This window comes from Peromyscus eremicus, chromosome 17 (assembly GCF_949786415.1).
Source record: "Peromyscus eremicus chromosome 17, PerEre_H2_v1, whole genome shotgun sequence".
In the NCBI taxonomy this organism is placed as follows: domain Eukaryota; kingdom Metazoa; phylum Chordata; class Mammalia; order Rodentia; family Cricetidae; genus Peromyscus; species Peromyscus eremicus.
The window spans coordinates 38,682,160-38,709,988 of record NC_081433.1 but is presented as its reverse complement, the minus strand read 5'-3'; the positions used below and the strand labels follow the sequence as shown (position 1 = coordinate 38,709,988).

The following is a 27,829-nucleotide window of genomic DNA, read 5'->3' as shown; positions in this document are numbered from 1 at the left end:
ATATGTAACTCAAAGTATATGTGAATGTCAGAGCTCGCTAAATACCAGTCATTGGCCAACAACTCATTGCCTTCTGTTTTCAGTGGGATATTAAGCAACAGGTGATATCATTGGGTGTGATGCCCATTAATCGGCATCCTAAGTGGAAACGGAATCCATCTTGTTGATAGTTTTGTAATGATAGTGTGTGTGTGTGTGTGTGTGTGTGTGTGTGTGTGTGTGTGTTACTCATCTGGCAAACAATAAAATAGCTCTCCTAACACAAACATCCTATCACTTTTTCACATTTGATATCTGTGTACAAACCCATAGATTATCTCTAATCCTTCAAAGTCTACTAAAACCAATAATATGATCAAATCAATCATTCAAGAAAACTTAACGCCCTTTTTAATATTAAAACGTGGTAATAATGGTAAGTTATTTCTCATGGAAGCTTTGCCCCAGTGCATTACAGGTAATGGTTTGTATCTCCAATAAACCAACTGGAGATTTAAAACACCAGGTGTCGAATGCACTCAGTGCATGTCACCTTCCAAACCTTCTGCCCGAGCTTAGCAACAAAGAGTAATGGAGAATGTTCCTAAATTGTAATCCGTGAGTCAAGGCAATCTGTAGCCCAATGACCCTGCCAGGCATTGAAAAAGTATCCCACCCCATAGGGCTAGTCCAAGGAAGGACAAACCTTCAAAACTAGAGCTATGGTTTCTGCTGTGGGTGTGTGTAGTTTCTGTACCCCTTGTAAAGTCGAAAACATGGGAGGCAAGGCATCCGAAGCCGGAGACATCTGTATTGATCGTTGCTGTGCTAGAACACACCTGTCAACCCTTACCGTCTGCAGACCCAGCTCCCATTATTTTCTTCAGAAATTGCTGAAGTATGTAAAACCTCGAGGAGTGTGTGAAGCGATAAATGTTTAGAAAGCTCCTGACATTTCGCCGCTCACACACTATGTAATTTAATGCAAAATGACATATGAAGATATACCCCCTTGTAAGATGATGACTTATAAATTCAGGAATTCTAAAGTCTGTATCTTAATCCATGAAAATCAGAGTTTAAACAGAATCACTGGAAGGCCATAATTTAAACAAGGAGTATGTCTTTATGCATTTATAACAAATATACACCATAGAACTCACAATCTATGTTTGCTACATTTCTTGCTAGCATTGTGCATTTATATCAGATGTTTTTAACCGGGTGTGGTACTGATAATATCCTGAAGTTACTGACTTTTTTTTTTATTTCGAGACAGGGTTTCTCTGTGTAGATTTGATGCCTGTCCTAGATCTCGCTCTAGTAGACCAGGCTGGCCTCGAACTCACAGAGATCCACCTGGCTCTGCCTCCCGAGTGCTGAAATTAAAGGCATGAGCCACCACCGCCTGGCAAGTTATTGACATTTTAAGAACACCCCATCTATCATATATAGTAATAATTGACTTTCATTCAACTGCTTTTCACATATTATACTGAAGGAGTCATTTATTAATTAATAATATGCTGTTCACTCTTATCCATTTGAGATTTAGTTTATTTTTACTTTTTCATAAATTACCATCTTACCTGCAAAAGTGTTTTCTTAAATTTTCAAAAGTTGGAAGTACTGCTCATTTTAATTTGTTGATTTAACAGATAGTCATTAAAATGTACAGGGTAGCCTTCATCTTAAACTTAACCCCCACCATGTCAGACAGCTCATACTGCCTGGAACTCGAGCTCCAGAGGATCCAGAGTCCTCTTCTGGAGTCTGTGTGTACATCCCCATGCATGTGCGCTTACACAGATACACATAGTATTAAAATAGAAACCATTTACAACAAAGGCATCAGTACAGTCAGGGTAGTCTCCCCCCAGATGTCAGTCACTACCATCTGGAACAGTAAGGTGGATTTTCCAGTGAGTTGGCAGCTTGGTAGTTAAAGGGGGGTGCTTAATGACATGTGCCATGGTCTGGCTAGACAACACTGAATGCTTTCACAATTTGGGATCTAGATCTAGAGTACATAAATGAAACTGTTATATAGAAAAAAATATCCTGCTGAAGGCCAACTATACTTCATATGCTCTATGGAGAATTTTTACATCAGTTAAATAAGCTAGGCATGCCTCGTTTTTAAGTAAACATAGTATTTGTCATTAATTTTTTCAGAGATCAAATACTAGACTGAGTGTTGAACAAATGTCTACATCCATCCGAAGCCACTGCCCTTTACCCTGGTGTACTATCTTTTTCTTACTGTATTATTTGGATATTTAACAACAGTTCTGTCAGGGCAGTTAGCACATCCCCCTGGAGATGGTTTCTGAGAGCACCCCTCTTTCTCCAGATCACTTGTACACTCCAATGTATGCAATGATCAAAATGTCAAAACAAAATACGCTACAGTGACCAGCATTGGGCTTCCCTGTGAATATGCAGCCCCCCTGAGGAAATATTCTAAAGTGTACTCCATGGAGTGGCTGTGAATGTCTAGTCACTATTAATGCTAAATTTGCCAGTGACGTAGTCTTCTAAATATTTTAGACGAATTGATAAAAATAATGTATTAAAATTTAATTTATGTTGAATCTATACACTCATAATCATATCGCATAGTTCTCTAGCTATATTTTCTAAATATTTCAAATAAGGAACATTAATAGACACAAAAATATAATAAATATATGACTTATAAATTTATAAAATTATTATCACTCCCACTGGCGTGAATTATTCTATAGGTGCACAGTGCTTGATCAGTGATATTACTGAATCATATGCTATAAATTCAAAACTTTCTCATCTCAATTTGAAGTGTTACACTTTGAGCTAGATGTGGTGGCACATGCCTGTAATCCTAGCACTCGGCCAGAAGGCAGAAACAGGTGGATCTCTCTGAGTTCGAGGACAGCCCGGTCTATGCAGTGAGTTCCAGGACAGCCAGGATAATGTAGGGAGACACTATCTCAAAAAAACAAGATTAAATGTGGCACTTCACTTTTGTGTCACACATCTAAATCTACTGTGATCACCCCATATGCCATCCAGTTCCTCGGTGAAACATGTTTTTGCTTTTCTCACAATCCAGTGGAAAACATCATGGTTTCAGAGAACACAGAGCATTTGTAGCAGTGTGATACATCTTCGAATGACCTATGGTCGAGAAGATGCGGCAAAGGCCGCTTCAGAGAACTCTACAGCTCTCTTACAATGTGGGACACAGACGAGGCAGAGTAAATAGTGTTTCACGCTTAAGACCTTCCCGGTACCAATTAACTGAGTAACACTCCATCACTATTGAAGCGCTGTCACGGTGCACAGCGCCGCTTCAGGGATTGCATGTGTTTGAGGAATTCTGCTTTTATAATTTGTATTGCACGATGACCCCCTGTTATTTCAGAAGACGGAAATTTGAGCTTTGCGTAGGAGTCTTGTTATAAACATGCTAAGCACTTGCCTTGGGAGCTCGGAGCCGCAGACCTTTAAACAACTTGTATGCTTTACCCCCAGCCATGCACCTCTTTGGCCTCAACTGGCACTTACAGCAGGCTGAGAACGACACATTCGAGAATGGAAAAGTGAATCCTGACGTCATGCCAACGAACACCGTATCGTTACCTTCTGGCGACAGCGGTAAGAGAAAGAACCGAGGAGCTTGTGCTCTGTTTGAACGTTATTGTCCATAAATGTGGTTGTAACCCTGCTTGCATTCTGCTCCTATGGGAAAGTAGAAAGGCTGGGAGGTGGTATAGACCTCAGCGGCTCATGAGCATTTTTTATTATTATTATTAATTTACTTGAAAAGTTGAAAATTCACACTTTTATTACAGGAATAGTATCGGTGTCTGCCTTCAGGGGGCTGACCATTGGGCTCTTCTGCCTTTTATTCTTACAAGCGTGAGTTTTGTTTTCCGTAGACAACAAGCGTACAGTTCAGAATGTCATCTCTCGTGGTACCTTGGGTATGTTAAGGTTTCTTAATTGGACTTGGACCTGGAGTTCAGATACCATATTAATCTTACTATAAAAGCTTTTAAATGTAAACTACATTAAAGGATTAGAACTTACTGACCTTGCTCCAAACCTTTTAGAGTTTGCTCTTGGAGGTAATAGAGACTTTACAATCAATTGTCTCTGAATAAAAATGGAACTTAAGCGGCTAGAGAATGCTGCATTTCGTTTTTCCAGTATAAACCCCTCAAAAGGGACACGTGCATGTGTATATCTGTGTTGTGCATAGTTTCATGTTATTTATGTGTGCGCAGGTCCACACCTAGGCACTGGGTCCCCTCTGACACGTTAAAGAATATTAATGATAAGTTATGTCTCAGAGCGACCTGCCATGTGTCGTTCTCTTCTGTCACGTGATGAATTATGTGCTTTAAAGAATTTCCTTTGCTCTTCTCCCTCCGTTTCCTCCCTGGGGTGTTGGCACTGAATTTTACCGCCCGCGATTTCCACCTCACATGCTTCCTTTCTTTGCTAGACTAGAACACAGGAAGCACCTCTTCCATGGGCGGCTCTTATTTCATCCTCTCCTTTACTGCTCGGCTAGAGATTTGAACACGTGCTCACTCGCTACCCTCTCATCTTTTACCTTAATAACGCTACTCTATGACAGTGGTTCTCAACCTGTGGGTCTTGACCCTTTGGGGGGATCCAATGACCCTTTCACAGGGGTCACCAAGACAGTCTACATATCAGATATTTACATTATGATTCATATCAGTAGTAGAATTACAGTTATGAGTAGTCATGAAAATAATGTTTCATGAAAATAATGTTATGGTCAGGGTCACCACAACATGAGGGACTTTATTAAAGGGTCGCAGCATTAGGAAGGTTGAGGACCACTGCTGGGTAGCACTTCTCTTACACCTTAAGTTGACTAAGGAATTTTATACCTTAGATTTTTCACAAGTAAGTACCCCCACACACACACCATCTGGAATTTTTTATACAGGGAATTTTAATCTGGTATTTGCCATGTCACCACAGGGCATCACTGTAGGGTGGGTTAATGGCGAGAAGATTTTCCAAATTGAAATTGCAAGTACCAGGTTTCACATAGTAAACTTTAATTAGCGTTACTGCCGTGCATTTTTATACGTTGGTACCATGTGTAAATAGATCAAGAAACTACACAGACATTAAGATCTATTTGTTTGTGTTGATTGAAATTGAGATGCTCTCCTAGAGCAGCTGATCATCACAACGCTAGTGAAATGTACTTATTAATTAGAGCAGAGATTATTTTTACAAATAACGAATCATAATCTAAAGAATTTCATCTTTGTTGTGGACATTTTGTTTCTTGGTGGCATCCAAACCCGCTGTTATTAAGATGAAAACGTTGTAGCTAATTAGTGTCACTGAACTCAAAATTCGGGAAACTAGATGGTCCCTCCAGGCTCAGCCGTGGCTCCTGACGTTTCTCTTCCAAGGAATGTTAGCCCATATCAGCGTCTCTCAGTATACATGAGCGTATGTTCAATTCTGAGTCCTTCGCCTGTTTACCCAAGCAAAGTGAGTAGTTGTTCAGGTTCGCAAAAACATTAAGAACAACCCTAGAATAGACTTATTGGGAATCATATCAATTCCAGAGCGCTAGAAGCACACCAGAGGACTACAGTTTCTGCATGGTACAGTCTCTAAGAGATGTCTGGAAACAGTTACTAAACCTGTTGACTAAAATAAAATAATATATAAACCTGTTGACTATAATAGCAACGAGAAATACATGTCCATCAAACCTGTACATACATATATTACATGCATATATATATGAAATTCCTAAATTAATATTTCTCTTTACATTGAGAAATGTGTTCCAGTGCTTTCTACATCTTCCCCAATAATGCTAATTATAAAATAATTTCATAGATTTTTGAGAGCTAAAGTTTCAAAGACTGCTCTCTCACCCAGCACATTGCTAACATGTGTTATTGGAGTATCTGGGTATCAGTTCATCCACAGGAACTTCTCCCTCATTGTGTAAAGAAGTCTTTCCCAAAGTGGAGGGTACCAGTCCTCCCCTCCCCTACTCCAGAGAACTGGCCCTCCAGCCTCCCAACAGAACTACGGTATTTATGGACATTTCAATTCAGGACAATAATAATAATAATAATCAAGACTGTGTCTTAGCTCAGACTTTGTTGAAAATGTGACCTGAACAAGTCACTTGTCTACTTCATTATTTCTCAAACAGTCCCAAATCCCCACCCATGTTGCAAAGAGCAATTCTTCTGCTTTTCAAGTAAAGACTTTTGGTATTTAGTTCTTCAGAGGGACAGGAGGAGACTGTTTGCAAGAATGGAGGAACCTATAATCTGGTTCCTCTAAAAAGACCTCTATGATAAATTTACAGTATCCGTGAACCATCACCCACACTTTAGATTTGTCAACCACCCAGACAAGCAGATCACATGACCTCTTTGCAAATTCTGATGCCGCAGCCTTAGAGAAAGCCTTAAAATCTGCCATGAAATTTACTAGGAGAATTAACTCTACTGCGCAGGATGAGGAAATGACTCCCAGGTGTGCGATGCAGCCCTCTGACTCCTGTGGTCCTATTTTGTTTGCATGTTGTAATCGTCATTCAAGAAACAATGGCTGTGTTCATGGCTGCATGATCTTCCTGCTTCTTCAGTCCTGCGCCAAAGCCTCTCAAAGGTGGTGACTGTCTAAAAGGAGAATCCATATTAGAGTGTTACACTCTGCTCATCATTCCTACCACTTTCTATGGCTGAAAATTGTAGGGGTGATAGAGCAGACGTGTAGGGTCTCTGGCAACACTAATAGAAATGGACAGAGTGGATAAATGGGTAAGATTAAAGTTTGGATCTCGAATAGCTTCCCTCTAGAAACTAAAATTACTCCCTGGACCAACAGATTCATTAAGCCTAATGTACTGGAAAGAATTAAACAGGACTATCCTCAAATGCTGGCTTCTTTGCTTCCTTACTTTATAACCAGTTACTTAACCTTCTGAGCCTTGATTTCGTCACACGGAAAGAGGGACTAATAACACTTACTTCTTGGCTTACCACCCTCAGCAGCCTGGCTCCCCACTCTATTTTCCTTGCAGTCTTCTGCCCTCCATACTCCAGACAGTCATTTCAGATCTTCCTATTCTGTCCCAAACCCCATCTTGCATTCTGTTGAATCGTGTCCTCTGAAGGACGTGCTCTTGGTTTCCTGTAAGCAAACCTCCATTCATACATACGTTACGTTTCTCATGGCGGAACAGAAAACCAGACAGAAGCAACTTAAAGGAAGGTTGCCATTGGCTCACAGTTTGAAGGTACAGTCCACCGTGGTATGGTGTGAAGAATCGGGACAGCTGGCTGCATTGCATCCGTAGTCAGGAAGCAGACAGAAATGAATGTTGGTGCTCAGCTCACTCTCTCCTTTTTTTGTTCAACTCAGGACCTCAGCCCATGGGATGGTGTCACTTGTATTTAATGTAGTTGTTCCTACTTCACTTAACCCAGTCTAGACACTCAATTGCAGACACACCCATAGATTTGCCTCCTGGGTGACTCTAGATCTGGTTAGTGTGATATAATGTGACAGTCGATATAAACCCCCACGCTACTACGTGTTTGTGAATCTGTCCTTTCACCGTTTGCCCAGCATTCAAGGGCATTTTTCACTAGCTCTCTTGATCCTACTCTGTCTTTAGTATCTCCCCAGTGTGGGGGCTGGAGAGGTGGCTCCGTGCTTAAGTACCTGCATTGCTCTTGAAGCAGACCCAAGTACCATTCCGAGCCCCCATGTCAAGCAGCTCACAACCGGTTGTAACTCTAGTCCCAGGGGATCCGATGCCTCTGGCCTCGGAGAGCAACCGCACTTATGGGCACAGACTCACACACATAAGCATGATTTAAAACAATAACAAAATCAGTCTTCTTTTAAAAAAAGTCTCCCCAGGGTGCTGATACCCCAGCCAGCCAGCATACGAACCATTCCATTGTTTCTTAGATTTCATGGAAACTACAACCCCTTGACTTCTTCATCTCCTTCGTCTCCTCTGCATTCTCTTCTTCCCTTACAGGCATCTTCTTAAACGTAGCGTGTAGATTCCCTGAATGTGTGTCTTCCTTTCATGTGAGCCTATGACAGTCTTGCTTCAGCTATATTCCTTTTACATGGCTGACCTCTGTCACCACCACCACCAAAGCTCATGATTTGCAGGTCATCCATTGCTGCCAAGTGCACCGTTGAATATTCTTCCCTTTTTCTCCTATTTGAGATCTCTTATGTTTAAAATTCCTCCTTGGGAATACTCATTCTCCTAGAATGCATAGTACCACACTGACCAGGTCTTTTATTTCACTTTTAGTAGCAACATCCATGTGTTTATCCAGCTCCTTCCCTTTCGCCTGGTCACTAAACATCTCAGGACCCTGGTCTGTCATGATCCAATTACACTTGATCACGTCTGTGCTTGTCCTTCGTTACAGTCTAGGTAACTTTGATTTAGTCAGCAAGTACATCTTAGGATACATGCCTTAGCTCCAGACATCAGCTAGAGAAAACCAACCGATGCTTCTTTGGAACATTTCCACCCGAAAGTCTTCTTGGCCTAGCAAATTCCAAGTGTCAAAAACTGAGCGCATCAACGACTTTGGTTTTCTAGTACTACATAAGAAACCGTACCAAAGTTCACTGGTTTACAGAAACTGTTTTTCATCTCCTGAAATCTTGTCAGTTGTCTAGGTAGTTCATATATTTTTTGGCTGGGACTCCTCGTGCAATTGCCTCCAGATGTCTGAGGTTGCCTGAAGGCTCCATTAAGCTGGAAGTCCCAGACCGCTCACTCAACTGGCGAGCGGCGGATGGTATATATTTACTTATGCTCGGCTATGCTGTGGCTGTGGGAAAGAGGGTCTGAACAGAGCTTTCCATGTGGTTTAGGTTTCTCAGAATGTAGTAGCTGGTTCTAAGGAAGAGTATCCCAAGAGGGCTCATTCTCATTGACCTACACAGAAGCTCAAGGCTTCTTCTGACTTAGCATCAGACACATCAGGAAGTCACGTAACCTGGCTAAGTGACAGAGTGATTGCCTAGGATATATGAGACCCAGGTTCAGTCCCCACCCCACCACCACACACACAAAAGTATTTCACCTGAGGTCATCCAAGCCTCACAATAAGGGAGATTAAGTTTCCTTTGTTTTAAGGAAACTTCAGACTTTGTTTTAAAACTTAAAACATTTTAAGTTAAATCAGAATTAGGCTTCCATTCTTTTTTTTTTTTAAGTGAAGCAACTTAGATTTTTATTTTGGTTTCTTTTTCTTTAACAGTGTTTTGGTTGTTGTTTGTTTTGGTTTTGTTGTTGTTTGGTTTTTTGAGATAGGCTGTCTCCGTGTGTAGCCCTGGCTGACCTGCAACTCCATTTTTAGACTAGACATTGTAGATCCACCTGCCTCTGCCTCTCGAGTGCTGGGATTAAAGGGGTATGCCACCACAGTCTGGCAACAGTGTTGTTTTCAATATGTTTTAATTAAAATATAATTACATCATTTTCTCCCTCCTCTTTTCTACCCCTACCCCCCCTCCCATGTCCCTTCCCTCCAACCCCTCCCATTTCCCCCTTCTCTCAAATTGATGGCTTCTTTTTCTTTTATTATTATTGCTACATATATGTATATATACATCTATATATATATATGTATGTATGTATATCCTGCTAAGTCCATTTTTGTTGTTTGTATGTATATGATTTTAGGACTGGTCACTTTGTATAAGATAAGCAGTGAGGGGTCTCTTCCCTGGGAAAAGCTAGTTCTTCCTCTCTCTCAGCAATGATTAGTTGCCTGTAGTTCATTGTCTAAGCATGGGGCCCCTTGACATTCTTCCACTTCCATGTTAGTATGTATGTTAGTATTGCCATTGTTCCTGTCTTGTTTATGCAGCCATTTCCAGGAGACACAGTCTCCCTGGAGGTCCCCTGGCACTTAGATCCTCTCTTCTAAGATGTTCATTGAACACTGGGTACAGGAGTTGTTTTGAAGATACACCTGTTGGAGCGGGGCTCCCCACAGTCCAACTGCAGTGGGCATGATTGCTCCTTTCCTGTATAATACATATGTGTATGTATATACACACATCATCTACATATATATGTATATATTAAATAAAGTTATGCCACTTGGGCTGATAATGCTCCCCAAAATAGCCATAGACTGTCTAACAAAGCCCCCAATATCAAGCATGAGTAATCTCCATTTGAGTTTTTAGTCAAGGTAGTCCAAGTGTTTCCTGAAAAAATTATAGGCTGTTGCTCTTGCTCTTGGCTGTTTCTAAGAGACTGAAGAGAAGTCTCTATTGCTGAAGTCACTGAACACTTAGGGCGGGGGTCTCTGATTATTTGAAGCACGTGTAACCTGAAAGCCTCCCTTTGTGCTGATCTGCTCGCCATGGTACCAGAGAGTACTGTGCAAGCTTCCAACAGAGGGAAGCCATAGTGCTGTCCACCTGTGAGGTCTGTGGACCAAAACACTGACCGGCATGGCAATAGTGGTCCACATACCATGGCAGCAACCAACGGCTATCCTAACCGGACTTAGAGCCCACTCAACCAGAGGGAAACCATGCTCGCTCCTACAAACCTAGCCAACCACCTGGGCTGGTGAGGGCACAGACTGCAGAATACTGCCACGTTGCCAGATCAACATTATTCTTTAACTGCATTCTAAATCTTAGACACACGGACAAGTGTAGGTAGCATCCCCCACTAATGGAGCTTCTCTTTATTAACAAACAGAGACATCACAGAAAATTCCCCTTCTTGGTCATGTACACAAGGAAACACAATGTACAGAGAGCATGTGGAGTAAAGACTGGCCATCTTTGGAAAACACGATTGTTGTCATATTATCTTTCTGTTCAAATTTGCCTCTTGCTCAAGGATTTCTCTGTCAGGAAATAGCACCTAGTGACCTGGTTCAGAAATTGCTGGGGTTATATATGAGTCCTGGTTTCTTACATCTCCTATTAAGCTCATGGACAAGCCCCAACAATCCTAACTCCCTGTCTCATTAATTCTATCGTTTTTCAACTGGACTACAGCAGCCACCCATTTATGATGTCTCTACCCTTGCACATCAATTCTTCAGACACAAACATGGTAACAGTACCTCATGTGACCCTCTAGGTCTATCCACATGCCTTTAGATGACTTAAAAGTCTCTCTGCATTCTGGCTCTTCACCATACTCTTAATACAGAAGCGCACAGCAGTGTAGCAGGAATCTTAAAGAGTCTTATTAATAAAATTAAACCCGAGGCCAGTTATTGGGGTGAATGCTGGTAGATCAGAGAGACAGAACAAGCCACAGCTACCTCACCTCACCGGATCCTCAGCTGGTCTTGTCTCCTCAGACTGGAGGCCTCTGAGTCTTCACCTAGAATGGGTCTCAGCTGAATTGCTGCTCAAAAGCCTGAATGCTTAACCAGCCAAATGCTTAACCAGCCACATGCTTCTAGTTTCTGGTCTCCACGCCTTATATATCTTTCTGGTTTTGCCATCACTCCCTGGGATTAAAGGCGTGAGTCACCATGCTTGGCTGTATCCTTGAACAGATGGATTTCTGCCTCTGGAATGCTAGGATTAAAGGCATATGCTACCACTGCCTAACTTCTATGTTTAATATTGTGGTTGTTCTGTCTCTGACCCCAGATAAGTTTATTAGCATGCAAATATTTTGGGGAACACAATACCACACAGCAGAGATATAAAGTCCATGTACCCTGTAGCTAGACCCACCTGGCTTCCTGTCCACCTGTTGATGATTAATGTCTTTACTTGGGACAGTTCTTCTGGTTTCTTTCTGTCTATGTTTCTTGTCAACTAAAAGTAACTCATGAGATTTTCCTGACAGACTAGCTTTGAGTAGTACTCTAATGATATGTGACACATAGTACGTGGTTGAAAAATATGAAGATGTTTACTATTACTGTGCTTTCTTGGCTAAAATGTAAGTCAAGGATTATTATTTTCCTGCTACTCTTGCAAGCTATTAGCATAGTTTGGGGGCCTAGAGTAGTTCTTTTTACCAGTGTCTGGCCAAAATACTCTACAAGTAGTGAATACATACATATACATACACACACATATATATAGTGAATAAATAATATATAAAGTACATAAGGGGCCAGAACATATCTTGTCTAAAGTGTATGTGATACAAATATCGGTGATGTAAAGTAATTGAGAAGTGTTCTGTCACGTGCTGGCCTGTAAGCAGATTGCCTTCTCTGACTTCTCGCTTCTTCATGGAATACTAGTTTGCTTTAAATCTGATAATGGTATAAGAAACCAATCCGTGACACATGTCACTAATTATTGGTTTTGTATTTTTTTTATTGAAGCCAATTATGTATTTGTAATTTATAGCAAAACTCTTTTAAAGCATGGCTCCTGAAATTAGTGTCAATTATATCTTCTCAGGCTGTAATAGAAATCCTTTCATTATTAATATTTTTGGTTACTTGGAGGATCGGATTTTATGGAAAGAATCTTATTCTTATTTTTCCTTTGAATACATAGTGCCCGTTCATTTTAGTTTTTTTTAAAGCATATATTATATGGTATGCACTGTCCAAGGCAATGAGGTAAGTAACAGCTTGGGGGAAAGGGGAGACACCCAGGACTGTCACAGACACTTGCTCCCGAAGCGTCTGGATTGTTAGGCAAGAAAGAAATCAAGCCAACCATTACAGTGAGTTAGAAAATGGCAACAGGGAAAAGTAGGTGATACATGGCGGAACTTCACTTTTTATTGACAGCTGCATTAAAAAGGGGCAATGAGGTGCGTGCTAAAATTTGACATAAGCAGGTCTGAGATAATGTAGGACTGAAGTGTATGGTGGTTAGTGTGTGAGTTCCTTTCCAACAAAGTATCCAACATAAACACCACTGGGGTGGGACGATTCCTTTTGGCTCCTGTTTGGGGGATTGTCTGTGTTCCTCCGGCTTTCTCTACTGGCTCCTTTTATTCCAGCCAGTCTCCCCACTTAGGATGGTGCCCCCCACACTGAGTAGGGTCTTCCCTAAATTACTCCCCTCTGGAAACGCCCTCATGGATAAGCCAGGAGTCCCTCTCATAGGTGGCTCTAAACCCAAGCCGGTTGGCAATGATTAATCACCACCGTCAGCATAACCACGGCAAGTGACTCCTCCAATCAAAAACAAACACACAAACACCATCCTCTCCTTTCGTAGAGTAGGAATTGCAAGCCTGTGGGTATAAATACACGTGTGTTTGGTTCTCCTACTTAAATAAAATTACAGGGACGCTTACAATGTATGTGAGTGTTCATTATGTGACGGCTTCCTCACATATGAAATGGCTTCAGAGAACTGAATTTTACAGCAGGTTACTGACTGCTTGTGCTTTGGAGAGTTGGGACTAACGGGGCTACAAGAGCACTGAGCTTTCTTCAGTGTTGATTCTAGTATTTGCGTTGTTGTGCTGCATAATACTCCTTAATTAGAAGCTGTACTGACACTGTCCATGAAACTGGTGCAAAGTAGCTGTGTTTTATTCTACATGGATTGTAATGCTATACTCTGTGTCCACATGTTAAGTCATGGCATGTGGTCCTGTATGAACAGGTATGTCCTCCCAGAGATCCTCCAAGTCAGGATATGAATGAACCTATGATTAGGATAAAATTGGATTGTGGGCTATGGATTGCATATAGACACCTAACTTTGCCTCCTATGGTTCTGATTATTAGTGCCTCTCGGGGACTGAGAATGGTCGTTGTTATTATTTGCCCTCCTTAACGGTTATAGTTACACTTTGACATTTGCATTTTTATTTTAATCACTATAGTCTAATTTGCTCCCATCCTAGGTAGAGAGCAAATTCCTGATATATGTGAGGAAATGTTTAGTATTTTGTGACTTTGGATGATTTTTGAATAGCATAAAATAGTTTTCAGTTGCATACCATACTTCGTAATTGCCAAGATAATTTTAAATACTCTGATTTGTCCTAGTTAGTAAACCTGTCTATTGAATATTCTTCAGAGATTAAAATACTTTTTAAAGGCCTTCTTTAAAATGCCACTGTAGTGGTGTTTTCATGTAAGATGGAAACCCGTAAGGCAAGGAGTAATAGCTTTGTGTACACGGTCACTTTATGTTTCTCACATGGACAACTGGGCTTTAAGACATTAAGATCGTTGATGAAAGAACCCATAGTTAGCGAAAAGAAAAAACAGCCAGTAACTCCCGCATTCAGGCACAACGGGACGTGTTGAGAAATTCTTCAAGATGGTGCCCCGCTGCATTTGAAGACTTGGGGCATCTCATTCTCAATGTGAAGCCTTAATTGGTTTGCTTTGGAAGCCACAAGCTTTGAGTTTGCGTAACTACAAGGCACTCTGTTCCCTGGCTCTGTGTGTCCTCCATTTCTCCTTCCTGTCCTCCTAGCAAGCCCGTGCACACAACCTCTTGTATTCCCTGTGATCATTCCCAAGTTCAGGCTCTCAGGGTTCACAGAGGTAATGATCTCAGTGAGGGACCACAAGAGAGCCCGATCGCTGGCCTTCCTTTATAGCCTCTGAAGCCAGAGTTCTCTGGAATCCAGGATGAGATGAAAGAGTTCCATGTCCAAGCTTTCCTCTAAGAGACCCAAGAGCTTCAGAGGAAGGCTCGCTGCAAGTATTTACAAGTTTATCAAATAGTGCCAGCCGCTCGCTGACTTCCAGGGAAGTTTACAATTAAAAAAGACCGTTGGACAAACGCGCAGAAACAGTAGACTTGGCTAGGACATATAAAAGGGGTACCATGACTTGAGAGGCAACAGGACAGGTTTACAAAGGCCCTTTACAAACCTAAAGCTCACCCTGATATTCAAACGAGCAGCTTAGGCAAAAACAGTGTACTGAGCTAAGCTGCCAGTCCGTCTTCTGCAAGAAATCAGTAGCGTTCTCCCAGCTCCACACCGCGGATCTTTATCAAGAGGCCCGCTCTGCATCTCCCTGTTATTAAAACCACATCTTAAGGTTTTAATAAAAAGTAAATAAATAGTGGAATAACCTGAAGCAAATCGAAGTTAACAGGTGCTTAGAGACAAGACTCCTATTTCATGGAAAAATCTAGAAAGATGAAAGACTTTTGAATTGTATTGTACTTATACCCCCTTAACAAGACTATACACATTTCAGTTGCGTTTAATTTCCTGAGATCATGTGATGGGTTCTGTTTTAAATCTTTTCTGCTTTATGAAGTTGCAGTTCCAGTTATTACTTGAACACAAGCAACTGAACATGACCTAGTTATTTAATAAGTGTGTTAAATGTTTAGGTGATTAACATAAAAAGGGATAGGTATCAGAAGGAGCTGAGGGAACTGAGTCAGGACTTTTTGAGTAACTTACATATTCATATGTGAATATTAAAGAATAAAGCAAAAATTCTATATTGATTCTATGCCTAGCTTTCTTTCTTATAAATACAGACATGAGAAATCTTGCTACAAAAGGAAAGGATGGGAATAGGAGGGTGTCTTGTAGGGTGAAGCTGTTCAGTTCTTTTGGAACTGTTTTTTGTTGTATGTCAAAAACTCACATTATGGTGTGTTTACCAGAAGTATGTGGAGGCCCTACATGGTGGCGCTTCCATCACATATCACTTAGTGTAATGGAGAGCACAGGATGGGCAGCTTCCTTCTTGATACAAGATTTGTTACAGTTTTTAGAATCCGTTCTCTATCCCACACCAGCAAAGGCTTTCCCCGGACTGCGCAAACAGTCCTCACGGCCTCTGATACTCTCCCCTGTACCACATTGGCTTTATCTGCTATCCGTACGATGCCATGAAGACACGAACCGTAATTTGCTCGTCCACTTTAATTCACCTTTGCTATTATAATATCTTTGGAAGCTTTCATCGCATTATGTGCTTTAAAGATACCCATTTCATCAGCTCATTTAATTTATGGGACATAGCTACTCTGTAATTTACCTGACAGAGCTAGTATTCATTAAAATCAAAATTACTCTGTGTCAGAAAAAAAAATCTGATGTGTTTTCAGGTTCAGATTGTTACTCTGAATTTTGTCACAGCCTCTCTGTTCTGAATCCCCATTCTATGTAGAGACGGAACTTTACCATAGGCTTGACCAGTAGAATAAGTAAGGCATTGCTGTGTTTTGTATTTATTGCCTCTTCTCTGTGTTAGTCTGAAGCCGGAAAGCCTTCTTGGACAGTGACAGAGAAAAGTGACAAAGCCATCCGACAAACTAGCACCCTTCCTTTCTGGTATACTTAATTTCAAATATGCCAGTAGCCCCCAGCACTCCATCTCAAACCTCAGTTTGAGGTTGATGGAGGTACCACAAGAGAAAGCCAACAAGACTCGCCTTAGGTTTATTGTGTCTTCAGTGAAGGGGACATCATGAACAGAACTACCTAAAGTTGGCCTTTGTTCAGCGTAGGGAGCCGTTATGCTATAATAAACATATACTAGGAATTAGATGTGTGGGGCGTCCTGCTATAAGAGAGTATACACAGGAAGGCTGTTGAAAGTCTAGAAATAAATTCCCTACAAATGACCCCTTCCGTCGCTGGTGAGTCTTAATGGTGTTCTCAGGGCAGAACAGTCAACACAGAACGCAGTGACCACCAAGGTGTTTGGATTCCTCCCCACAGCGAGCTAGCGAGTGGTTGTGCACATGACACCAGCCCAGAGTTCTCCACTTATAATCATTTCCGACTCTGTCTTTTAGGCAAGAGAAGGTGATCTGGTCAGAGCTCAGTCTCCAGGACTATCCCTCCCCAACTCCCATGACAATCACAAACCCAAGGTTGTTCACCTATGTGTCTGTCCAGTCATCTGCACGTTGAGGTCCCCACTATACACCCCCTCTTGCTTTGACTAATTCGCTAACCTGACTAACGGGACTCAGGAAAACACATTTACCAGCCTTTTTGGAAAGGGCATCACAGAGGACACAATGGAAGGATTTATAGGGAAGGGGACGGACAGTCCCCTGATAGAGCTCTGAGTGAGCAGCTGTCCAGAAGCTTCCAGAACCCTTCATTTTAGGTTCTTATGGAGGCCTCACAACATAGACACAACTGACGAAACCACTGGCCATGTGGCATCCCCTCAACCCTAGAGGTTGTGAGGCAGGACTGGAAGACCTACTCTAACTCTGGATTGGTTTAACCCCATCCTTGAGAGGCGGGACTGGAAGACCTACTCTAACTCTGGATTGGTTTAACCCCATCCTTGAGAGGCAGGACTGGAAGACCTACTCTAACTCTGGATTGGTTTAACCCCATCCTTGAGAGGCGGGACTGGAAGACCTACTCTAACTCTGGATTGGTTTAGCCCCATCCTTGAAGCCTCCAATGGCCACTCAACCCAGTGAACTCAGTAGCATACGAAGACACTGTCACTGGAGAGAGTCCAAGGATCTTAAGGATCGTGTCCCAGGAAATGAGGATAAGTATCAAAATACATTTCATGGTGTCCTGGGGTCATGACTATGGTTATTGGAAGACTCCTGGTCTAAAAGACTTTTCATGGGCACTTGGCTTTCCAAGGTTCTATGATATTATGGCATAATTGGCCTTTTCATGTTGGATGCGGAAACATCATCACATCTACTACTGCTCTAAGCCCATTTGGTCAACCTCCAGAGTTTTTTGTTTTGTTTTATTTCATTTTTGGTTTTGTTTACAAACAAACAAAAAAAACCCATCTTCCTGAAAAGAGGCACCTGTTAAATTAACTATAAGACTAATTGGATTAGTTGATATGCTAACTTGTATCACATCAGGCTTTCATATTATTCCAGTGAAAAGGATTTAACCCCTTAAAATCGACAAATCGAGAAAGCAACAAAGCAGAAATACCTACACATTAAGCTGCCTGGAGAGAGTGAAACCTTAAACCCCAGAAGCCAGAACACGACTGCTATTCTCGAAGCCAATATACTTGGCAAAGATGGAGTATTAAGGGGAAAACAACTTTGGGATGGGTGCCAGTTTATCCTCACCAGCTCCCAAAGCACAGGTGTGCTCATAAAATTGCTAACATTTACCTCCATCAGCATCAGATGGGACTGTCACCAAAAAGGAGACAGAATCGCCTGCATAAGCGTCAAAGGCAACAGAAAAGGTGGTTGCTAATAAAAGTCGAGTGTAATAACAGTGCTGGATGTGTATTACCTGGACAGATGAGCCCAGATGTGAACCATACCCATGTTTAGCAGGGGTGTGTACACAGCAGATTTTAGTGGAGGAAAGGCAGCTGCTGTCTTCCATCTCCTGAAAGCTGTCTCAGCCCAGGCTGATGCTGCATGCCAACAACCCCAGCTGCTCTGGAAGCTGAGCCCTGAGGACCTCCCGAAGAAGGCCTGCCTAGGCTGCAGAGACTTGCCTGGGCAACCTACACAGAAAGTCTCCAAAGTGAAAACAGAATGAAACTGGGTGATATACCTTAGTGGTGGAGCACTTAAGGGCCCACATGTGCAAGGCCATAGATTCAATCCTCAGCACTACTCACCCACCTACATACATACATACATACATACATACATACATACATACATACATGTTTTATGTAGATGTCAATCAGAATATAAACTTATTAGCAATTTATGGTGATTGTAACAAAGAATGATCTATGGCCTTTTTTTCAAAAACTGTTCTTATAAAATTGATTATTCAAAACAAAAATAGATAGATCACACCTTTAATCCCAGTAGTCAGGACATACAGACAGGCATATCTCTGTGAGTTCTAGGCCAGCCAGATATACACAGTGAGATTTTTTTGTCTCCAAAAACATTAATTATAACTTTAAGCCCTATAATTGTAAGCTGTATGGATTCTACAGTATAGATGAATGAGTTAGTATCTTACTTGAAATAGTGAATAGATAGAAATAGTAACTTAAAACTATTTTGTTATAATAAAAAGCATGGTTTCTAGGGATATGGAAGACATGGTTTGGAAATTTGCATCATGATGCCATCATTTACTTCGGGCACACATTTTACTTCTTAGTTTCCTTATCTCAAAGTATGGACCTCACAGGGTGGTTTTGACGTTTAATACAAACAACATACCTGTCGTAAGTGTTCAGCCACTGTCCCTCAGCATGTGAATGCTTCATCAATGCTAATTCTGTGCAAACATAGGGTTTGCAAAAGCTCCTTGAATGAAAAATGCTGTCAAGTGTTCCAAGGTGTCACAGAGATGATTTTTAACCTCAATGGAAAATTGAACTGAGTATTCTGATTTTGCTCCAATGAATGTATATCATAATAAAAATAATGTTATATGGAAGGTGCATGGTTTATGATCTAAGTGGTCCTATATGAAAATTAAAAATGATGATGGCGATACGATTTTGATATTTCCTTACAGTATTTTATAATACTAAACTGGTTTGAGAAAAATAGACCTTGCTGCTTAAGCACTATTAACTGCTAGGATTATGGGCATTGAGAATGAAGTGACTATATGGAGTTATAAATAATGGTGTTTTATTAAGCTTTCTTGTATAATGCCTCTCTGCATCCTACCTGGGCTGTTATGGCCATATTCCCCTTCTCTGCTCCATCTCCAGGCTTCCTGTACTGCTGCACGTTAATGCCCCTCAAACAATGATTTCATTTTACCTTTAGCCTGCTTGAACCTTTAACGGGTCTCCACTTAGTTATAGCTGTCCTTTGCAACTGATGGTGTATGTGCCACAGTGGGATGCCGTAGTCCAGGCAGAAAGCAAGCCTGACATTTACTAAAAATATGCTCTCCCTCAGACCCCACAGTTATCCATAAGAGTGAATCTGTTGTGAAGTGTTTCACATCCTCTCGGCCGTCAGCTGGGGTCTATCTGCCTTCCTCATCTATGACTGTACAGCGTGTTTCCTCGTCATCTTGAATTCTGTTTCTCCAATGCCGGGAAGGGAAGGCGAAGGCAGTGATGGAGGGAAGGGGGGTAGAAACACAAGATCATTTCTGCATTGGAATACCATTTATATAATTATACCATTATATAATTCTCTGTTTTTAAACTACACCGGACATGGCAGGCATAATAGTAAGTATATGCGTCCTCAAGAAAAGGTATAAAAATGTGTGTTAATAGAGTGAAAATGAAAAGTATTTACAGGACAGAAACACCAACGCTGTAGGCGTAAAGATCATATTCTTTCACCAGGTGTTTGCTCCCTCTGGATAATGTCTTCCCTTTCCAGCCTTGCCCTCCCATTCTTCTCCCAGCAAGCCAGTTAGTCTCGTGTCCATTCATACAGAGGGCCACTGAGCTGAGCGCTTGTCAAGACCTCGCAGTAGTTCAGAGGTCATGTGGCCATCCCCATTTTCCAGAGGAGATTTTGTGTCGGAGGTTTTGGCCTCTTCCCGCAGGTCCCTCTGACTCTGACGTGGCCACGATTCAAACCCAGGTCGTTAGATTCCAAAACGTCTTCCCTCGCCCGTGCATCCGAAGACGTGCCTCTCTCCATATCGTTTTTAAAATCGTCAGATTTGCCCTAACTCAGATACTTTGTTGTATTGGTCAGGGTTCTCAAGACAAAAAGAACGAATGGAATAAATATATATTAAAAGGTTAATATAGACTGAGTCACGCACCATAATCTGGTTGGTCCAGTAATGGCTGTCTTCATACTGGAGTGGCCGACAACCCAGTAGCTTACTCAGCTCATGAGTTTGGGGCCCTGAACATTCCCAATCTGGCACTGAAGCCACTAGTCTTCAGTGTATGTTAAAAGCCCAAAGAAGCTGGGTTCTGATACTTGGAAAGGAATATAACACCAGCGGTGGTAGCAGCAGCAGAGCAGATGAACTTGCCAGTAAGAGAAGAAGCAAACAGGCCAAAGTCACACTTTTTTATCCAGGCTGCCGCAAGGGAGGCGCCCGCCACCCGTAGTTAGAGCGGGTCTCCCACTTCGAATAACCTGATCAAGAAAATTCTTCACAGGTGTGCCTCACGGCTTGCCTTTTAATTGACAGCAGGTCTGGGCCAGCTGCCCACCAAGATTAGCCATCACACTTAACCTACCTGTCCTTCCAAGTCCAGCGTCCAGTGCGATGGCCTGCCCCTGACCCAGTCCTGCGAAGCTTTACTTTGTGCAGATCGTCTCCTCCACCAGGCAGTTAGCTCTGTGAAGACCAGGCTGTTTAAGCTAGAGCCAATGGTTTCTGAGCTGCTAACTCTTCGGTGTGTATTTCTTATTACTACGTCAGTGCTCTGTCCCTAGCAGACACTTAATAAAATGAATGCAATGTTAAATTAACGAGTCATCCCAGACAACAGGCTCTCTCCGCTCTTTAGGATAAGACATAATTCTCAGATTTGAGATTAAATCTTAAAATTTTTTGAATTAACAAGTTCTCTGGAGGCTATTTCCAGTTTAATGAAAAAAAGAAAAAAAAATGGTAAGTCAACTTTTTATCAAGTTAAAAGGGTTGGCTTTGATAGAGGATAATATGCCTTCTGTCTCTTCGGCTTTTGGGGGGACCTTTTCTTTTTGTTTCCACTTGCAGTAAATTGTGAAACCCCCTCCCGTGGCCAGGAGAGTACCCAAGAGAGGACCTTGGCCAAGAGGCGAAGGAGAACACCAACCCCGAAAAACAGCCTTGGATCTTGAACCTGGCCATGGTGCTAGGAGATGGCAGGGATTCTCCGGGGAGAGGGGGGTTTGCTTGATTGTTTGTTTATTTGTTTGTTTGTTTACCCTGAAGCTTGAAGGTCTCTGAGGAAGGGTGGCACAGTGTGCCCACTAATACTCAATGGTGGGTCAAGAAATAGGAAGTCTTGTGACAGCCGACATTAAAACTTAAGAGATAGAACCCTGCTCCTCTTATCCTCTATCTCCTGATGCCCTACAACCCCTACTTACCTCTTTTGACACATGATTTATTTTTCCATTTTTTTTTTCTGGTGTATGAATCGGTAACATTGATTGGTTACTTAAAAATTGGCTTGGAAATCTTTATAATCCATTATGCCTTCATTCACACTCTGCAGAATTATGGTACAGTTAGAGTAGCCGATAAGCACCAGACTAAATCTCTCCCAAGAAATAACAAGGCGTATAATTTATAAGACATTTATGTTTCAAGTAAATGAGAAACGCTGTCGGTGTGGAAACAGCTTCAGTGATCACCATACCTTGGGGGAAGTCGGAGAATCTTGACTTTAAATACCTTAAAGAATGTTAGATGAAAGTTAGTAAAACAACGCTTCATCAAAAAAAAAAAAAAAGTTCTTAAAGTGCACACGACAAGGGAGTATCTCGCGTATCAGAAGAAGAATTCCTGAACAATGAGGGGAAATAACTCTTTGAAAAGAAACCCTGTTATTTTAATGTTTTGTTCTTCACCGCTGGGTCTCTCACATTCAGGAAAATTAGGTGGATTTACACATGAAAATAACACCATAGATTCCGGAGAACTTGATATTGGCCGGAGAGCAGTTCAAGAGGTTCCCCCCGGGATCTTCTGGAGATCGCAACTCTTTATCGATCAGCCACAGTTTCTTAAGTTCAACATCTCTCTTCAGAAGGATGCATTGATTGGAGTATACGGCCGGAAAGGCTTACCACCTTCCCATACGCAGGTGAGAATGGGTTTTGGTGTTGATAAAATGCATGCTCCTAGTTTGCATTTCCAGATGTTCCTCTAGCCCCAAAACTCAGCTGTTGGGTGAAGCCAACACTTCTAAATGAATCTTTTGCAGTGAAACGAAGTTTGAGTATAGTGTCTGCTTGTTTGAGATGTCTGAATCACTAGCAGGGAAAGGCTTGCATGGCTAATGATTGGTTAAAATGGCTAAAAATGTCTGAGTCACTTCATGAACACTGAGCATCAGCTGAGTATCTAGCACACTGTAGATTCTCCAAGATTCTGTGGTCATTTCAGATGATTTTATTCCTTTCATATCACAAATGCATACATATTCATCTTAAATATATTGATGTTGGGTTAAAGCGGTTTTTACAATGTCAGATTTATTTTTAGTGAAGAAAATATAGAAACACAAGCATAATAAGCATGATAGTTACAAACTTTCCCAAGTCTAACCACCATTTCCTTTGGAAACAAGGAAGAGTAAGGTGAATAGGTAGATGGTTAACAGAAAACCAAGCAAGATGGAGCCAGTGTAGTCCTCAGACTACTGGATCCACAGCATTTGAAAGGCCATTCGTTGTATAAAAATACCCCCACTGTAACAGCCACAGCTGGAGAACCACCACCAAAATGGCCACAGTCCAGCCAGAACCGAGTTGCACAGACCCTCAATCACAGGTACTCTGAATGCTGAGGCAGGAGAGTGACAAGTTCAAGGCTAGCCTAGGCAACTTAGTGAGATAAATTACGAAGTTTAAAAAAAAAATAGACTGGGAATATATGACTCCGTAGTAGAGCACTTGCCTGCAATCTTTGAGGCCCTGACATCTGAAACTCAATCCCAACTACCACAAAATAATCAAGTCTCTAATACTGAGTCATGGCGTATGTGACTTGGAAAATGTCATTTTTGTTATTTAAAAAAGGTCACGTGGGGGGTGAGCTATAATAGAGGAGGCCCTGAGTTTTAATCTGTATCACCAGGAGAACAGAACAGATTCCATAATGTCTATGAGAAAAATCTTTGAATTATCTACTATAAAATTGGAAAAGAAACTTTTCCAAGATGTATTATGCTAGTAAGTAGAGGAATTAAAAAGTATACTAGCTAGCTAATTAACACTTAGATGAGCTGGACATATTTTATAATAAGTTTATCTCCTTGTCGAATCCCATATTGGTTTTTTTTTCATTTATAAAAGAAAGACCAAGATTTTTGTACAAACTTCATATTCTGTGACCCTATAAGAAATTGTTTTCTATAATCTTAGAGTATGAATTATGAAAATTTGACCAAATACTAATAAAGAAATCACAATTTGAAAGAAATACTGTACTTCTCAGCATGCTTTCTAAAAATCTGTGGCTTCAATGGCTGTGTAAATTTTGACTAATATGTTACAATATATTCTCATATCTGTGATATCGAAGTAGATACTTTGGTTCCTTCTGGGTCAAACACTTGTTATGATGTCCATGTATCCAATTTTAAGCTTTAAAATGGTCTGAATTGACTTTAAACCTCTGAAGAAAAAGATAGACACTAAAATATGGAAGGCCATCCCATACTCATGGATTAGGAGAATTAGTATTATGAAAATGGTCACTTTATCAAAAGCTGTTTACAGATTCAGTACAATCCCAATCAAATCCCCACATCATTCTCTGCAGAGATGGAAAAAAAAACTGTCAATGAAAGTGAATCTTCGGAACTCCAGTTACTGTAGACAGTTTGTGTTTACATGGATAGTCCAGTAAGACACGGAAACCTCTCTCCACTGAAACTACGTAGGAAATTAAATTATGTTTTTCTCCAGCTCAAGGAAGAGTCCTCTCAGTGAAGCACATCTGTGAAAGTGCAACTTTATAAAGTTTTCTGAAAACAATGTCAGATGAAGCCTGTGTGTTGTGTCCAGGCATGGTGGTGCATGCATTTGGGAAGGTAGACGCTAAAGAGCTGTCGGATCAAGTTCAAGGCCAGCCTGTTCTATGTAGCAAGTTCCAGGCCAGCCAGGACTGTTTTGAAAAGCCTGTAATGTGTTGTGTGCTTAAAAACGTTTGTTTCAGGGTATATAGCTGACTTTTTGCATGAGATGCATAACTCATAAAATTAGGGAAATGAAAGGTTCAGCGTCACGTTTTCTTACAATGGCACCATTCTTTCAATACAGTACCCAAAATATCCGTCCTTCTTTTCTCCCACAGAGTATTTGTGTAAGGTATGCTTTTTCTTAAGCCTTGGTTATTAGAGGTCCTTCCTCTGGCTTAGTCAAGATCAGCAGAGCAAACAGCTGTTTCTGAGTTCAGTGTTTAAACGTGAAATATGCTATAAAGCAGCCCAAATTGAACATTTCTCTGTTCCTGGGGAACATTAAATAAATCAACCTGAAATAATTAAAATTGGCCAGCCCCTCGGAATAGTCACTTGAGTTTTGAAAGTCAAAGTCTTTGTGACCCTTTATGAAATTGTCCATTTGATCGTTGCCAAGGAGCCAATTGACTTTCTTCTCCCCGATGGCCCATTTATTCTCCTGGACAGTTGGAAGCCTAAGGAAGCAGTTCTGTGCTCTATGGCTACTGTGCTATGGTGTGTTAGTGCGTTGGCCTGAAGGCTGTTCCAGAAAAAGAGGCAGAAGCCTGAGTTCTAAACACAGCCTTACCGTTTTTTGATTTTATGCTCTACATGACCTTGTATGAGTCGCTTTACTCCTCCAAGATTTAGTGTCCATTGGGAAAATGAGAGAGCTGAATTGGAAGGTTTCTAAAACTTTTTCCTTCTCTATAATGTATGATAGATGCCGCCATCAGAAATTTGGAGGGAAGTTTTTCAAAGGCTGGGTGGGAGGCAGGGCAAGAGTTTTGATAGTGAAAGGCCAGCAAGACCTACATAGCAAGGCCGCCCCCACTCCACCCCCCAAAGAAAGGTGATTAAAGGCATAGCCAGGCACTCACTGATTCTGAATTCCCATCAATTTAATAACGGAAATTGAATTAAAGAGTTGGATAGATAGTCTTAGCTTTTCAGAAGTAAACTAGCACGATACCAGAAAAGGCCTATTTACATTTTTACATGGCTGATTAAATAGTAAACCTCTGAAAAGAAACATAAGCAACCTTTTCTTCTATTGATTTTACATAGCTCCATTGAAGTTCAGAGCAACTTGAGAAAGAACTTCAGAGTGTGTGACACATACATCTATGTGTGTGTATATAACACACACACACATACAATAAATATATATATATATATATATGGTAATAGCATATATATTAGGTAACAATATAAGAGTAAGGTAATATCATGAGAAAGTTTCCCTTAAAGGGAGCTGAAATAGTTCCTATTTAATGACATCCACGTGATATATAGATGTTGTCTGTGATAGCTCTCCAGAGTTTGAGACCAAAGAGTTAGTCCAGAGAATTCATACAGAAAATAGCATAAGGTCTTAAGACTTCTCCCCACTATAATCAGTCCATGTGCAGTTCCGGTTTATAAGTAGAGCAAAGCTCAGACTTGCCCATAGATAATCATGTTATGACTGAAGAACGAGCCATATGATTTGGTTACTTTGGGTAGAGATGGTTACAGTGTAAAGAAGGTAATTTTCTTCAGGTGTTTTGAGTCGCTCTCCTGAAGTCACCTGTGAAATGTCTTGACAACACCCTAGATCTGGGTAGATGGTTAGAAGCCATCAGCCACTTCAGGGTTCCCACTGTTCTCACTCTTCATGGTTCCATCATCATTCAGGTGTGGTACAAATGCCCATCACTGTGTTGGCAACGACGACTAACTGTAGACTTGAAAGACCAGTTAAAACTCACCGTTCCTACCCTGTTCATTTTCAGTTCCTGTATATAATGTTAGAAGAGGAAAGGGTCTGTGTTGGGCCATGAAAGGGAAGTTTCCCTCTTGCTTTGCCAGAATAATGTAAATATTTAAATCTGATGAGTAAATGGAGATGACCTATTTGAGATGGAGATACCCTTCAAAATTAAACTTTGTTCTCGGGGAGGAGGGGACAAAAAAAAAAAAAAAAAACTTTGTTCTCCTCTAATCGTGAGGGAATAGAATCCCAGTGAACTTTTTTACAAAGAGCTGGAGAAATTACAAGATCATGCAATTACAAGTTTGCATCCTTGTAAGAAAATTGAAAAATTTTGAGTACTAATGAAGTTAGCATATATTTTGCATATTGCTACCCAAAGAACGAAATGCTTTTATTTAAATAAAGATTTCAATGAGTCATATACTGAATCACATATTAAATTTTCTTATTACAGTAGTAGATGTCTGTGGTCTGCACAGTGGCAGTCTAGTTAAATATAATTCCCAGAAATTCCAACAACTAATTTTGTTTTTATTTGATTGGATTAAGAGAGTCTTATAAAATTTTTTTCCTCCACAATGATTCCATTTAAAGAATAAATCATAAAGTACTAATGATATACATATATAGTACTATAATTATGATGTTTATGCATCATCTGCATCTACATATATTTGTGAGCTTTTACATTAAATATATCTCAGAAGTAAAAATGAAACTGGACAAGTGGACAGCAGTAGAATCACTGTAATTTTTAAAGAAGCTATTAGCTAAAAAGTTTATTAAAACCAATATTGAAGAATCTTTTCCAGTATCTTCCAAATTCACTGGCGTTTGTTGGCAAAATTCTACCCTGTGGTTGTCAATAATATTCCATAGTTTAAATTCTCTAGCTCAGTTTTTTTAACCTCCAATGTCTGTGATTGATAATCATTGTGAAAACAAACAGTAGCTTCCAGGATGGTTGCCATCACGCCCCTAACTCTGCATGCTGTTGTTTCTCTGTCCCATCATACCCATCTGTTAATCAGTTTATTGATTTTAATAAAGAATATTAAGGCACTTCATTTAATGTATTGATGTGAAAATTCCACAAAAGTTTGGACGGTTGCATTAGCGTCCCAGGAGAGGAATGTAGTGCTATGGTGGAAATGACCCCAGGTCTGCAGCAAAGTACATCTGGGTTCATAGATCCCATTTTCCAGGTAGGAGGTCCTGCTGAACCTCCTCAAGAGTCCTCAAGAACAACCACAAATTTCTTGCCCAAAGAGCTGCTTCAGGGATTAGGAATAATTCTAGTGCAGGATAAACAACAGTCCTTGCTATTTATAAGTGTCAAGTAGGATTGGATCATCAGCCATTCATGGTCTAAGTAAAATCACATAGATTT

General features: G+C 40.8%; 1 protein-coding gene across 1 annotated transcript in view; it reads left to right on the top strand.

Moving 5' to 3' along the window:
* Tenm3 (teneurin transmembrane protein 3) overlaps positions 1-27,829 on the top strand; it is a 181,138-nt gene that overhangs the window by 43,767 nt on the left and 109,542 nt on the right. The window contains exons 3-4 of the mRNA XM_059244770.1: positions 3,496-3,618; positions 22,387-22,601. Of these exons, the coding sequence (XP_059100753.1) occupies positions 3,496-3,618; positions 22,387-22,601 (338 nt within the window). The remainder of the gene's footprint in view (positions 1-3,495; positions 3,619-22,386; positions 22,602-27,829) is intronic.